The sequence below is a fragment of the Mobula birostris genome, chromosome 11, assembly GCF_030028105.1.
Source record: "Mobula birostris isolate sMobBir1 chromosome 11, sMobBir1.hap1, whole genome shotgun sequence".
Lineage (NCBI taxonomy): Eukaryota > Metazoa > Chordata > Chondrichthyes > Myliobatiformes > Myliobatidae > Mobula > Mobula birostris.
Window position 1 is genome coordinate 18,819,955 of NC_092380.1, and position 16,135 is coordinate 18,836,089.

A 16,135-nucleotide genomic window follows, 5' to 3' on the forward strand; every position below is an offset into this window, starting at 1 on the left:
AAGTCCACACAGACAGGACCTTGCAGCCAGAATGAATCCAAGTGGCTGAAGCTGCAAGGAAGCAGCTCTACCAACTGTGCCAGTGAGCCACCAATACTTACCACTTGCCACTATTTAAAGGATTACACGCTGATGTTCTGATCAACTTTGATCCTGGATCCAAAAGCACTGAAACATCATTTAATTTATTTCTCATTGTGGTATCTTAATGTGCTGTGTTACTTGTTTACAAAACTACACTTCAGAAGTAATTCATTAACATTAAAGTATTTTCAGATCTTCAGGGTATTGCGTTATTTCTAAGTCACTAATTTCAGTTTTTATTTGCAGAATTTAGAACTGGAAAGACACAGCTGTCACACACTTTCTGTGGTAAGCTCCCATTTAAAACACACAAATAGCTTGGTACCAACACATTAAAAGAATTTACAACAATTGCAGGATGTGAACTAGAACATCTGAGTCTTTGTTGTGATTCATACTTAACAGTGCAAATTATATATTTAAAAGTCTTAACAAAGCAAGCTGTTGGGAATTAAAGACATAGCATTTTATCTGCAGTAATTGGAAAGTTAGATTCTTTGGTGGAGATGGAAGTAATTAACAGACAAGTTTTTTGGGAGAATCGAGTTTTGTAGACTGTCTTGGGGGAAGGTTGGTATACAGGTGGATAAAAGTACAGCACTGTATCAGTTGATTTATCCTTGATAAATAATTTAAATTTCTTCCATTGTAGTGACTGCTCAGCTTCCTGGACCCAATGGATACTGTGGAGGAAAAGTGATTTTCATTGATACAGAGAATACCTTGTATCCTTTGTTTTATTAGCTTTTAGCATTCCATGGTTGCTTCTGTTGTTGTCACAGATCCTGTTGATACATGATAAGTAATTTACTTACTTCCTTCTTCCTTGTATTTGAATCCTGACTTTTTACTGCCTTAAGATATTTTACTAAGATACAAGGAGAAATATTTCAATTTCAAGACGAACATTTCAATTTGCATCTATAAATCGCATACTACCTGCTCATTCCACAGAGAAATTTATAGAGGTAGTTGGCTTGACCATAATTTTAAAGTTATAAGAACATAAGACCACAAGATATAGGAGCAGAATTAGGCCATTTGGCCCATCGAGTCTTCTCCGCCATTTCATCATGTCTAATCCATTTTCCCTCTCAGCCCCAATCTCCTTCCTTCTCCCCGTATCCTTTCATGCCCTGACCAATCAAGAATCTACCAACCTCTGCCTTAAGTATACATAAAGACTTGGCCTCCACAGCTGCCTGTGGCAATGAATTCCACAGATTTACTACTCTCTGGCTCAAGAAATTCCTTCTCATCTCCTTTCTAAAAGGATGCCCCTCTATTCTGAGGCTGTGTCCTCTGGTCTTAAGCATCCTCTCCACATCCATTCTCTCAAGGCCTTTCACCATTCAATAGGTTTTAATTAGGTCACCCCCTCATTCTTCTGAATTCCAGTGAGTACAGGCCCAGAGCTATCGAATGCTCTTCATATGACAAGCCGTTTAGTCCTGGAATTATTTTCGTGAACCTCCTTTGAACCCTCTCCAGTTTCAGCACATCCTTTCTAAGGGGCCCAAAACTGCTCACAATTTGAGACCTCACCAGTGCTTTATAAACTCTCAACATTACATCCTAGCTTTTATATTCTAGTTCTCTTGAAATGAACACTAACATCACATTTACCTTCCTCACCACAGACTCAATCTGCAAACGACTCCCAAATCCCTTTGTGCCTCAGTTTTTTGTATTTTCTCTCCATTTAGAAAATAGTCAACCCTTTCATATACCAAAGTCCAAGACCATGCACTTCCTGATGCTGTATTCCATCTGCCACTTCTTTGCCCATTCTCCTAATCTAAGTCCTTCTGTAGCCTCTCTATCTCCTCAAAACTACCTGCCCCTCCACCTATCTTCGTATCATCTGCAAACTTTGCAACAAAGCCAGATCTATCAACCTACATGTCTTTTGTCTGTGGAAAGAAAGGTAAGCAATCGGAGCAATCGTGAGAACATGCAAAGTCCACACAGACAGAACCAAGCGTCCAGAATGAACCCAGGTGGCTGAAGCTGCGAAGCAGCAGCTCTGCCAGCTGTGCCATTGAGCCACCAATACTTACCTCTTGCTACTATCTTATTAATGTGGATGTATTGCTATCTTGTGGTGGGATGTCTGTTTGTTTCAACCTGTATAAAGATGTTTGAAGATCGGATGAAAGTTCGAAGTAAATGTATTATCAAAGTACGTATACCATATACAACCTTGAGATTTATCTCCTTGTGTGCAGCCACAAAATAAAGAAACACAACAGAATTCAGGAAAAAACACACTCCACAAAGACAAATAAACATCCAATGTGCAAAAGATGAAAAATTATGCAAATAATAAAAAAATGTAAACAGATAATGCATAGAACAGAGAAAACTAGTCTACAGGCTGTGGAGTCAGTTCAGTGTTGAGGCAAGTGAAGCATGTTCAGGAGCCCAATGGCTGTAGGACAACAGCTGTTCCCATACTTGGCTAGTACGGATTAATGGGATTGAATACTGGTTCAATTTCCATTCTGGGGCCTTGATGCTTTAATCTGGCTTGAAGCTTTGATTGGTGCAGAAGAATGGGACTGAACACCAGTTTGTTTTCTGCTCTTGTATCTTGATGCTATAATCAGCATGGAGTAGTGGAGCTGAACACCATTTTTTTCTGCTGTTGGGCCTTGACCCTTAATTTGGCTTCAAGTCTGTCCCAACGATGGCTGCCCCGATGATGGTCAACCTTCATCTTCAAGGTGCCATACCTGCATTTCTGAGAGTCAAGTTTGCTGAAACCTTCAGGAGATCATAAAATTGTTAGCTTGTCTAGACAGTACAAAAGTACATTTCTTGAAGAGAAATTACAGGCTTTGGGTTGCACTGATCATAGTTCAGAAGAATAGTATCTCGTAGAATATCTAGTAGTTTGTGAGCTGCTAGCAAAACTTCACCATATATCACCAGTGCTACCTTGTTCAGTGTGTTTGCACTCATTGCAAGATTAATTGATGGGTTTCACACACCTGGGGCTTATCTTCCAGTTTCTGCCTCCATTACTTGTTTTTCTTTACTGATAATCTCTTCTTCATTCAGTTCTCTCCACTGATTTAGTTCCCTGGTACTTGGGAGGTTTGAAGACCTTAAGCAATATGATTAATTCTGATCAGAATCAGGTTTAATGTCACCAGCATATATCATGAAATTTGTTAATTTTGCAGCAGCAGTACAATGCAATACATGGAGTAGTACAAAACAGAAATTTAGAAAAAAAAGTAGTGAGGTAGTGTTCATGGGTTCAATGTCCATTTAGAAATCGGATGGCAGGAGGGAAGAAACTGTTCCCAAGTCGCTGAGTATATGCCTTCAGGCTTCTGATGGTAATAATGAGAAGAGGGCATGTCCTGGGTGGCGGGTGTCCTTGACGATGAAAGCTACTTTTCTGAGGCACAGCTTCTTGAAGATCTCTTAAATACTAAGGAGGCTAATGACCATGATGGAGCTGACTAAGTTTACAACTCTCTGCAGCTTACTATGTATCTGCTGTACCCCCCCCCCCCCGAATCATGCTAGATGGTTATGCGGCTAGTCAGAATGCTCTCCATGTTGCATCTGTAGAAGTTTTTGAGTGTTTTAGGTAACAAACCAAATCTCCGCAAACTCCTAATGAAATATAGCCACTGTCTTGCCTTCTTTATAGCGGCATCAAAATGTTGGGACCTAATTAGATCCTTGGAGGTATAGTAACTTTGAAGTTGTTCACTCTCTCCACTTCTGATCCCTCTATGAGGATTAAGTTGTTCCCTCCTCTTTTCTTCCTGAAGTCCACAATCAGCTCTTGGTCTTACTGATGTTGTGTGTAAGGTTGTTATTGCGACACCACTCAACTCGCTGGTATATCTCACTCCTAATGATTGCCATGTATCTTCCATCATTATATTAGATTGACTACCTATTCATTGGGCAATTACACACATTTTCCTGTTCTGCTGAGGATTTCATCTGGGGAAAACCTAGCCAAATATTTGTATTTCATATGTAGATATAATTACAATCTCTAGATACCTTAAATAATCAGAATCTACATCCAGCATGATGCTCATATGTAGTAATATACTAAGTATATTTTTTTTATTCAGCACAGTTTCAGTATTTATGTTGATGTATTACAATTATTTAAGTGATTAACCCTGAGGGAACTGAGATATTATCATGTGATATTCTATAAATATCCAGTTACATAGACCAAAAATCCTTATCCTGAATTAGCCGCCCAGATAGACTACGAGGGATTGCTGAACGGTTTAACGTGGATGCAGATGCAGTGTTGGATAATGTGCTGTATGCACGTGCCTATACAAGTAAGAAAATATTTACACATTACTAAGTATGAGATGATTCTGAGCATGGTGATATTGGTTAACATAATGTATAGCGATGCTTTTTTGTTGATCTTGTGTCTACTTCCCACAATTATTCATACATGCATTCACATAGTAAATCATCTTTTAGGAAACCATAGAAATTTCCAGCATAGAAATTGTGAAGGGCATGGTGTCCACACTAGTCAATAAAAAGCAATGTAGACTAATCTCACTGCCCAGCTCTTAGGAAATGAACATGTGTATCATGATATTGTAGAGATTCATCCAGTCACTTTTAAAATGGAAACAACAGGAATTCTGCAGATGCTGGAAATTCAAGCAACACACATAAAAGTTGCTGCAGACTGACGAAGGGTCTTGGCCTGAAACGTCGACTGCACCTCTTCCTAGAGATGCTGCCTGGCCTGCTGCGTTCACCAGCAACTTTTATGTGTGTTTCTTTTAAAATGGAAGCAGCTTCGCCTCTACAACCTTTTGGTTTGTGAGTTCCAACCTTTTACCATTCCTTTGGTGAAAGAAACACCTTCAGTTCAACCTCTAATCAATGAGGTCTTAGTAAATGAAGTACACAATGAGTTCAGGGAGGGATTTAGGGTTACTAATATGTCTACACAGTAAGTATTAGAGAAAGTAAGGAATCTAAAATATAACTATTCCCTTGGGTTCTGGAAGAGAAAATTGTAGCAGACATTATGCCAGCGATTGTGTGAGATTGCGGTTTCTGGATGAAATTGTGGTGTGTCATTCATTATATACAGTTGCCAATATTTAAAAATCATTTACTTTGTGTTTGAAATGGCAAACCTTGCCTTAGATGGCAACAGGCATAATGCAATGGTGTTAACCTTTCTACATATAACACCCACAGCAAGAGCCACAGCTCCCAGAGTAGCTGCTCCAACATTGCCAAACTCACTGAAGCAAGTGGTGTGTGTTTGACTATACTGCACAGAGAGAACACTAAAACCAGGGAAGTGTCCCGTGAATTACCTGGAGAGAGATATGAAGTCCTGGTGGAAACACATGAAGGCAAGAGGGTGATCAGCACACCTAGGAATGTGGATCAGTACCAGAAAGAGTTTTTAACACCCAGATAATGTCAAAGTCCAGTGTCATGCTTAAATAAACATTGATCTGAAGAAAATTATTTACTTTCCACATTTAGCCCCCCATGCCCATAATAAATACATAGGTAGATTCATACAACAAGAGAGTGAAAAAACAAACTGCTGGAGGAACTCAGCAGGGGTCAAGCTCCACTGAGTTCCTCCAGCAGATTGCCTGTTGCTCCAGATTCTAGCACTTATGTGTTTCTCCCTAACTATCCTAACTACAAATACAATCACAAGAGCTGGAGACAAAGGCGATTGTTTCAGAGGCAGAGGTGAATTACTCATTAACAGAGTCTTCTAGTGAAGCGTCTATGGGCCCAAGCAACTGGAATCCTGCCAAGTGCAATACACTGCATCATTGCATCTCTCTCCACAGAGCATCACCTAGTAGAGGTAGTGCAAGAGATGAGCGACAATAATCTAGAGCAGTGCTTCATTTCACAAGGAATTCATGAGGGATGAGAGGGGTGCAGTTAAACCTAGCTGTAAAGAGGCAATTGAAAATTTAAAAAAATAGACCCTTCGCCAGGTCTCGGCCTGAAACGTCGACTGTACCTCTTCCTAGAGCTGCTGCCTGGCCTGCTGCGTTCACCAGCAACTTTGATGTGTGTTGCTTGAATTTCCAACATCTGCAGAATTCCTGTTGTTTGTAAAAAAAACTAGATGTTGGAATAAAGACAGAAAATATTGGAAGCACAGAAAAGGTTGGGCAGCATCTGTGGAAAGAGAAAATAATGAAGGGTCCTTAATCTGAAACATGAACTCTGTTTCATTTTGCATGGATGCTGCCCGAGCAGCTGATTGTTTCCAGCACCTTTTGTACTCTGAGGCCTGTTTGGAGTGTATATCAGCACATCTGTTCTGGCCAAAAAAAGACATAGAAGCGACATTTCCAAGGCATTCTAGAAATACATCAAGAGCAAGAGGGTAGGACCACTCAAGGATAAAGGGGCGAACGTTTTCTTGGATGTAGAGGATGTGAGTGAGATCCTTAATGAGTACTTTACATCAATATTTATCAAGGCGAAGGATAGGGAGATCAATGTTGAGAGTATTGATATGCTTGGGCATTTTGAGCTAAAGGAGGAGCTGGTGTTGCATCTCTTAAAGAGCATTAAGTTGGGTAAGTCCCCAGGGACTCAGAGAATATACCCTAGGTTATAGAGAGAGGCAAGAGGAGAGATTGTCCTTTCTAGCTGCGGGTGAGCTCCCAAAAGACTGGTGAGAAGCTAATGTTATTCCATTATCCAAGAGGGGAACCAGGGATAATCCTGGAAACTATAGACTGGTGAGTTTCATGTCAGTGGTAGGGAAGTTACCGGAATTCTATCTTAGGGATAGAATTTATGAGCATCTGGAAAACCATAGCCTAATTAGGGAGAGCTAGTCTGGCTTTGTGGAGGACAAGTCATGTCTTACTAAATTGATTTGAGTTTTTTGACGAGGTAACGAGGGTGATTAATGAAGATAGGGCTGTAGATGTTGTCTACAGGGATTTTAGAAAGGCTTTTGATAAGGTCCCTCATGGGAGGCTCATCGAGAAGATGAAGATGCATGAGATCCATGGTGAATTTGCCACCTGGATTCAGAATTGGCTTTCCTATAGAAGACCAAAGGTAGAGGCCGAAGGGAATTATTCTACCTGGAGGTCTGTGATTAACAGTGTTCGCAGGGATCTGTACTGAGACCTTTGCGATTTGTGATGTAAGTGCCCTAGATGAAAATGTTTTTTGGGTGGGTTAGTAAGATTGCAGATTATAGAAAGATTGGTGGTGTTGTGGACAGTGTAGAACACTGGCAAAGAATACAGTGGTGTATAGATCAGTTGTAGATAAGTGCAGAAAAATGGCAGATGGAATTTAAACTGGTAAAACACAAAGTGTTGCACCTTTGTAAGTCAAATGGCAAGACCTTTAACAGTGTTGATGAGCAGAGGGATTTTGGGGTCCAATTTCTTAGCTCCCTGAAAGGTTGACAGAGTGGTTAAGAACAGTATTTATTAGTGGGCATTTCGAGCTAAAGGAGGAGCTGATGTTGCGTCACTTTATTAGTCGAGGCATTGAGTTCAAAAGATAGGAAGTTATGTTTCAGCTTTATGAAACTCTAGTTAGGCCTCATCTGGAGTATTGCATACAGTTTTGGTCGCCCATTACAGATCTAGCCTTTGGAAAGGGTGCAGAAGGGGTTTACCAGAATGCTGCCTGGATTAGAGAGTATGTACTGTGATGAGAGGTTGGACAAACTTGAATTGTTTTCTTTGGAGCAGCGGAAGCTGAGGGGAGATTTGATAAGGGTTGATAAAATTATGTGAGACATAGGTAAGAGTAGAAAGACAGTGTCTTTTTCTCGGCATGCATTTAAGGTGAAAGGGGGTAACTTCAAAGGAGGTGTGAGGGGCAGGTTTTTTACATAGAGTGGTGGATGCCTGAAACGCGCAGTCTGAGGTGGTGGCAGATAAATGGGCACATGAAGGTGCTGGAAATGGAAGGATATGGACATTGTGCTTGCAGAAGAGATTAGTTTAGTTGCCCATTTGATTACTAAGTTAATTGGTTTAGCACAATATTGTGGGCTAAAGGGTCTGTTCTTGTGCTGTACTGTTTTATGTTCTAAGAGCTCCATGAATGGAAATCACACTGGAAAAACTTAGAAATAAGGCTTAAGTCAATGATCAATAATTTGCTGCAGCTAATCAGGAACCCGTGTCCACGTTCTTGTATCTTTTTAATCAGAACCTAGACAGAATAAACTGTTGAGACATGTGAACCTCCTAGTCAGTGAAGAAAAGTGGTCATACCATGATAGAATTTTACATTGAATTTGAAAGTGGTGTAATTAAATGTGAAGGTGAAATCGCAATGCTAAGTAACAGAAGTTACGAAGAAATGAGAGGAGAGCCAGCTGTGGTTGAACGGGAGAACATATTGAAATGTATTTAGATTCATACAAAGGAAGCATGGAAATGGGCCCTATGGCCCACTGAGTCTGTGATATCAACACCCATTTTGACCCTAATCTTATCTTAACCCATAATGGAATTCACCCTGCAGCTTGAGAGGGGGAAGCTAAAATCAAATGTATCAGTATTACAGTGGAGTAAAGGGAATTACAGAGGCATGAGAGAGGAGCTGGACAAAGTTGATTGGAAGTGGACGCTATCAGGTATGGGACTGCAGAACAGCAATAATTGGACTTTTTGTGAACAATTCAGAAGGCGTGGGGTAGATACATCCCAGAGAAGAAGTATTCTAAACTGTGGCTGACAAGGAAAGACAAAGGCGGCATAAAAGCAAAAGAGATGGCGTATAATATAGCAAAATTAGCGGGAAGTTAGAGGATTGGAAGCTTTTAGAAACCAGCAGAAGGCATCTAAAAAGCCATAAGGAGAGAAGAGATGAAATATGAAGGTAAACTAGCCAATAATATAAAAGAGGATACCAGAAGTTTTTTTACAGTTATATAAAGAGCAAAAGGGAGGTAAGAGTAGATACTGGACCGCTAGAAAACGAGAGAGATTGTAATAAGGTACAAAGAAATGGTAGACAAACTTAATAAGTATTTTGCATTAGTCTTCACTGTGGAACACAGCAACAGTATGCCAGTAATTCAAGAATGTCGGGGGCGGTGGTGGGGAAGCAGAGTGAGTACAGTTGTTACTAATAAGGAGAAAGTGTTTGGGAAGTGGAAAGGTCTGAAAGTAGATAAGTCACCTGGTCCAGGTGGACTATACCCCAGGATTCTGAAAGAGGAGCTGAAGAGATTGTGGAGGCACTAGTAGTAATCTTGCAAGAATCAATGGATTCTGGTATGGTTCCAGAGGACTGGAAAATTGCAAATGTCACTCCACTCTTCAAGAAGGGAGAGAGGCAGAAGAAAAGAAATTACAGGCCAATTAGTCAGACCTCGGTAGCTAGGAAGATGTTGGAGTTGATTGTTAAGAATGTGGTTTTGGGGTACTTGGAGGCATATAATCAAGTAGGCCCGTCAGCATAGTTTCTTTAAGGGAAAATCTTGCTTGACAAATCAGTTGGAATTCTTTGAGGAAATAACAAGCAGGATAGACAAAAGAGAATCGGGTGGATGTTGTGTACTTGGATATTCAGAAGGCCTTTGCCAAAGTGCCGCACAAGGCTGGGAATAAAGGAAGCCTTTTCTGGTTGGCTGATAGTGACTAGTGGTGTTCTGCATGGGTTGGTGTTGGGACTGCTTCTTTTTACATTATAAATCATTGGTTTCGATGATGGAATTGACGGTTTTGTGGCCAAGTGTGTGGACGATACGAGGATAGGTGGGGGGGCAGGTAGTGTTATGGAAGCGGAGGCTGCAGAAGGACTTAAACAGATTAGGAAAATGGGCAAAGAAGTGCAGATGGAATACTGCGTCATGAAGTGTTTGGTCATGAAGGAACAAAAGCATAGACTATTTTCTAAATGGGCAGAAAATTCAAAAATCTGAGGTGCATAGTGTATTGGGAGTCCTCATACAGGATTCCCCAAAGGCTAACTTGCAGGTTGAGTCAGTGGTGAGGAAGGCAAATGCAGTGTTAATATTCATTTTGAGAAGACTAGGATATAAAAGCAAGGATGTAATGCTGAGGCTCTATAAGGCACTGATGAGGCCTCACTTGGAGTAGTATGAGTTCTTGGCCCTTTATCAAAGAGAGGATGTGCTGACATTGGAGAGAGTTCATGAGAATGCTTCTGGGAATGAAAGGGTTATTGAATGAGGAGCGTTTGATGGCTCTGGTCCTGTACTTACTAAAATTTAGAAGAATGGGAGGGGGATCCTCATTGAAACCTATTGAACGTTGAAAGGCCTAGATAGAATGGATGTGGAGAGAATGTTTCCTATAATGGGAGAGTCTAGGGCCAGAGGGCACAGCCTCAGAATAGAAGTATGTCCATTTAGAGCAGAGATGAGGAAGAATTTCTTTAGTCAAGAGAGTGTAAATCTGTGGAATTTGTTGCCACAGGCAGCTGTGGAGGCCAGATCATTGGGTGTATTTAAGGCAGAGGTTGATATGTTCTTGATTAGTCAGGACATAAAAAGTTACATGAAGACAGGAGAATGGGGTTGGGAGAGAAATGGATCAGCCATGATGAAATGATGGAGCAGACTCAGTGGGCCAAATGTCCTAATTCTGCTCCTATCTCTTATGGTCTTTTGATCTTATATTTTCTCAACATTCCCATAACCAATATCTCTTCACAATGATACTTTTATTTATCAACACAAAGTGCTATTTACAATCATTAATGAACCATACATTTGCAAATTGTGAGAAGAAACACAGAGAGATTATGCAGGTTCCACACTGACAGCACCCACGACCAGCAATCAACCCATATCTGTGGAGCTGTGAGGCAGCACTCTACTAGCTGCAGCAGTGTCTCATTATGTAAATTTGTAAAGGAACAAAAACCCAAAAGGTAAATGCTTCATCTGAAATGTCTTGATGAAGAGTCTTGGCCCAAAATGTCGACTGTACTTTTTTCCAAAGATGCTGCCTGGCCTGCTGAGTTCCTCGAGCATTTTATGTGTGTTGCTTGGATTTCCAGCATCTACAGATTTTCTCTTGTTTGTAATTAAAGAATGTTATTCTAAATAAAATGACTAATTAAGTTGCCAGAAATAGCAGTAGGCCTGGCAACTGGGAGCATATTAAAACTCAGCAAAGGAACATCACAAAGAAAGGCAGGAAGCAAAAATGTTCTGTAAGCGAATTATAGGCATTTAAGTGGAAAAGACATACGAGTGTGAATCCCTTGCAGATCGAGACAGAAGTTATGATTGGGGAAAAATTAAATAATTAGTTTGTGTCTGTCTTTTTCATGGAAAGAAACACAAAATTTGCTAAGTTTCTAACAAGAGTGAAGAAGTGAAGAAATTAAGAACTAATCAAAAACACAAGAATTTTGTGAGTGTGAAACCTGATAAATACCAACTACGTACATCCCTGAGTTTTGATGAAGGTGGCTTTAGAGCTGCTCTAGTGCCATCTTCCAGGGTTAACACAGTCTGAAATTGTTTCAGATGTTTAGAGAATAGCATGGAGGGAAGAAAGGAGGGGGAGAGAAAAAAAAGGAATTAATGAACTAGTTCCCTAACATCAGTGGAAGGGGAAAAGCTGGAATCTATAATGAAAGTGAAATAAGACTGAGAAAAGTAAACTTGGAATATGTAAGGAAAATGATGTTTGACTAATCTGGAGTTCTTTGAAGATGTGATGGGTAGGATAGATAAGAGGCTACTAGTGGATATGATGAACTTGGATTTTTTGGAAGCTTCCCTGGAATTTGGACAATAGAGTTAGAACACGTAGAATTGCACAAAATATACTGACATCAAATGAGGAGTAGTTATTAGAAGAAATGAAGGTCAGTCTTTTTATGCTATTCACGATCTATACCAATGGCTAGGGAATGATTTTGGGCAGATAGGGCTTGTCAGATGTGGTTGGCAGCTCATGTGGGAAAAGGAAAGCTCTGACCTCAAATCTCTGCTGCCGTGCAGCTATACCCACTGATGGAGAAGGCTTCGGGAGTAAACCCTGAGGGAAGAAACTGGAGCTGAAGTCCTTAAGGCAGTCCTATGTTGGGTTTAATGCTGACTGGCAAATCGTGTGATGCTGCTCGTGCCAAACTGTATCAATCTCTGCTGTTCCTTTGAGTTCACCAGATGCATGGAGAGTGGGAGCTTGCTACTTGGGCAACAGCTTGCTCTCCATATTGTACTGCCCAGGCTTGCATATCACGACAGCTAGGATGCAACATCCATGGTCAACCCTGACCAACGGAGGCCTCATCATCAATGGAACCAGATAGCATATTTTTAAGTTTGCTGATAACACTAAGCTAGCAGTATTGTGAGCATGTGAAAAATTGGCAAACGGCATTTAGAGTGAGGATATATGAGGTCATGCACTTTGGTAAGTGGAATATAAAGGCAAACTATTTCTAAATGGAAAGAGATTGCAGATGGATGAAGCACAGTGGAATGTAGGTATTGTGTATAAATTGCAGAAAGTTAGCAGGTAAGTGCAGCACAAACACAAGAGAGACTGCAGATGTTGGAAGTCTGGTAACATACTGTACTCAAACCTGGGAACTCAACAGGTCAGACAGCATCTATGGAGGCGTGGGAACAGTCCATGTTTCAGACTGAGACCCTTCATCAGGACCAGAAAGAAAGAAAGCAGAAGCTGGAAAAAATAGGTGGGGGAAGAGGAAGGAGCATAAATTGGTGGGTGTTAAGCAAATCCAGGTGAGATGTGGGGGAGGGTGGGGAAAATTATGTGAGAAGCTGGGAGATGATGGGTGGAAGAGGCAAAGGGCTAAAGAAGAAATAATCTGATAGGAGAGGATATTAGAACATATAACAAAGGGAACGAAGTGGAAAGCCAGAGGAGGAAGGTGTGGGTGATGGGCAGATTGTGAGGAGAGGGGAGAAGAGAAGGGGTAAAGGGGCCAGGGAGATAAGGAAAAACAAAGGGGGCAGGGGGAGGAAAGAGATGGTTACCAGAAGCTAGAGAAACCAACGATGCTGTCAAGTTGGAGGCTACCAAGACAGAATATGAGGTGTTGCCCTTACGATCTGCATCTGGCTGCAATGTGGAAGATGTGGCCAGATATCACTGTGGGAATGGGAAGTGGAATTAAAATGGCTGGTTACCTGGAGGCTCTGGCTGTTATGGAGAATGGAGTGAAAGTGCTCAAGAAGTGATCCCTCCAATCATGCATTGGGTCTCACAATAAGCGTAACAAGTGGTTAGGAGGCCAAATGACAGTTGAGATATATTGCATGAGGACTGGAGTTTAGAAATGGGGAAGTACAATTAAGAAAGATACAAATGTACAGGATATATATGAGGCCAAACATTGAGTAATGTGCACAATTTTTTGGCCCCTTAAAGCTGTCCAAAAGAGCTTCATTAAGCTAATTCCGGGAGGAAAAAGTTGACCTACCATGAGTGGCTAAAGAAAATAGATGTATATTCCTTGGAGTTTAGAATAGTGGAGGATAATCTTATTGAAATATGAGATTCTAAGGGAGCATGACAGAGAAGATGTTGAGATGTTTCTATGAGTGGAAGAATCTTGAACAATGGAACATATTCACAAAATGTCATTTAAAACTGATGTACTGTAACTTCTCAATTTTTTTCTTTTTAGAGATTGTGGGGGTGAGATCCTTAGAGGTATTCCGAGAGGTGATACATATTTTGGATACAATCATAGGATGGAGGAGGGATGGGACAGATCAACCATGATCTTGTTGAATAGTAGGGCATGCTTAAGGAGCTTGGGGCTACTGCACAGGACCAAAAGAAGCTGCAGAAAGTTGTAAATTTAGTCAGCTCCATCTTGGGTACTAGCCTAAAAAGTACCCAGGACATCTTCAAGGAGCAGTGTCTCAGAAAGGCAGCGTCCATTATTAAGGACATCCAGCACCCAGGGCATGCCCCTTTCTCACTGTTACCATCAGGTAGGAGGTACAGAAGCCTGAAAGCACACACTCAGCGATTCAGGAACAGCTTCTATCCCTCTGCCATCTGATTCAATATCCATCTGGACATTGAACCCTTGGACACTACCTCACTTTTTAAAAAATATATAGCATATCTGTGTTTTGCATGATTTTTAATCGATTCAATATACGTGTAGTATATAAAGTATACTGAATAAGATTTACTTATTATTATTATTACTTTTTTTCTATATTATGTATTGCCTTGAACTGCTGCTACTAAGTTAACAAATTTCACGTCACATGCCGGTGATAATAAACCTGATTCTGATTCTTCCGGGCTTAGAAGAATGAGAGGAAATCTAATTGAAACATGCTAAGTTCTTATAGGGCTTGACAGACTAGATGCAGTGGGGATATTTCCCCTGATTGAGGAGTCTGGGACCACACTGAGATTGAGAGGAAAGCAGGAGGTCAGTTAAAACTGACATGAGGAAAAATGCCTTTACTTTTGAATTCTCTCCCCCCAAGAGAGGTGGATAGAGGGGAATCTTGGAGACTGGAAGTTCATGCATACAAAGCAGAGGTTGTTAGATTTCTGGATATTAAGGGCATCAGGGGATATGGTGACAGTGCTAAAAAATGGTGTTGAGGTAGAAAATCAAGCATGATCTTGATGGAGTGAATGGCCTATGCCCATTTCTGTTTCTTATGTTCTTACTTTCTGTAGTGGTTCCGTGGCTTTGCAAAGCCTGATGGATTTTACTGCAGCCTGACAGCATGCACAAATGAAATTGATTCAATAACTGCACCTGACTGAGCATGCTCAAACTGGATCTCAGCTGAATGATACCTGTGTGCAGATTGTTGATGTGACTACAAAATGCCACAAATAAGTTGAGAGTAGTGAAGGATTCTTTGAGAAAAGAATCCATGAAGCTTTAAAAACTGTGCCATCTGTCTCATGGCATATGCACATCATGTTGTTTGTTGGTCACCTAAGGGTCTCAGTCAACCTGCTGAGAAAGGACACGTTGTTTTTACCCTCCAACTAATCGCAGGAGTTGAATATTTTGGTGAAAAGCCAAACTGGTGTCAGCTAAAGCACTGATATCAGCCTGGATAATTAATAACAATTAGATCCTTAAGATTCCTAACACAATTTTATGCTTCAGTATTCTGGAAGGTGAATATTAGAGCAATTAATATCAGTATTCGGCTATCGCATAGATAAATACACAAAATTAGAGAATGTTTCTCAAATTTATATCCAGTCCCTTTTTATCATCATAAAATACATTTTTCCTTGCCTTCATCAGACATTAGTCTTCAAGTGTCACTTTGAATTCAAATAGAAATGACTATATTATCTCAATAAGAGTTGTTTAATGAAATGTGAATCTGCTATTTGTTTTTGAATTTGAAAATTGTTGTGTTCATTCACATTCTGTCTCATTGACAGGTGAACACCAGATGGAATTGCTGGATTACGTAGCAGCCAAATTCCATGAAGAGGGTGGAATTTTCAAACTCTTGGTATCCATTAACTAATAATTTTCAAATTGTCCAAAACTGCATTGTACATGAACGATAGTAGATATTAGTCTTCTGAATTTGGGAAGTATAATTGGAGCTAGGCATTCAATCTATTTTTCACCTGGAATCATTGGCCCATCGTTTATTGAGGGCTGTGTCCATTATTTAGTTATATGTTGAAGAGTGGGCACAACATCGTTCTGTGGAACAGGTGCATTTACTAGAGAATGGGGCTTTTATGTGGTTGTACTTTGGAAAGTGGATCCATTAACTGATTGTATTTTGGAGAGGGACTTGATTCTTCCTCTTCCATAAATTCCCTTTTTTGTAAAAGCCTTTAGAGATGTGGAGCCATGAGCTTCATCTTCAGTTGTAGTCACTGAGTGAATGTTGGCATCACAGTAGCCTCCCTTACAAGTGTCTTTTTATCTGGTGACTAAATTTAGAGGGGCAGCTTGACCTCGGCAGTGTGGCTGTGGTTTCATATTTTTCCCACTTTTTCCACGTGGACTGCACTGAGCGCCAAAGTATATTCAATGCCTTTGAGATGGTCTTGTACCTTCCTCATTATGTCTTCATTATGGT

At 40.5% G+C, this 16,135-nt stretch overlaps 1 protein-coding gene across 1 annotated transcript in view; it reads left to right on the forward strand.

The window, feature by feature from the left end:
* The window catches only part of dmc1 (DNA meiotic recombinase 1), a 51,545-nt gene that overhangs the window by 13,905 nt on the left and 21,505 nt on the right, over nt 1-16,135 (forward strand). The window contains exons 6-9 of the mRNA XM_072271837.1: nt 331-372; nt 737-809; nt 4,321-4,412; nt 15,477-15,550. Coding sequence (XP_072127938.1) covers nt 331-372; nt 737-809; nt 4,321-4,412; nt 15,477-15,550 — 281 coding nt within the window. The remainder of the gene's footprint in view (nt 1-330; nt 373-736; nt 810-4,320; nt 4,413-15,476; nt 15,551-16,135) is intronic.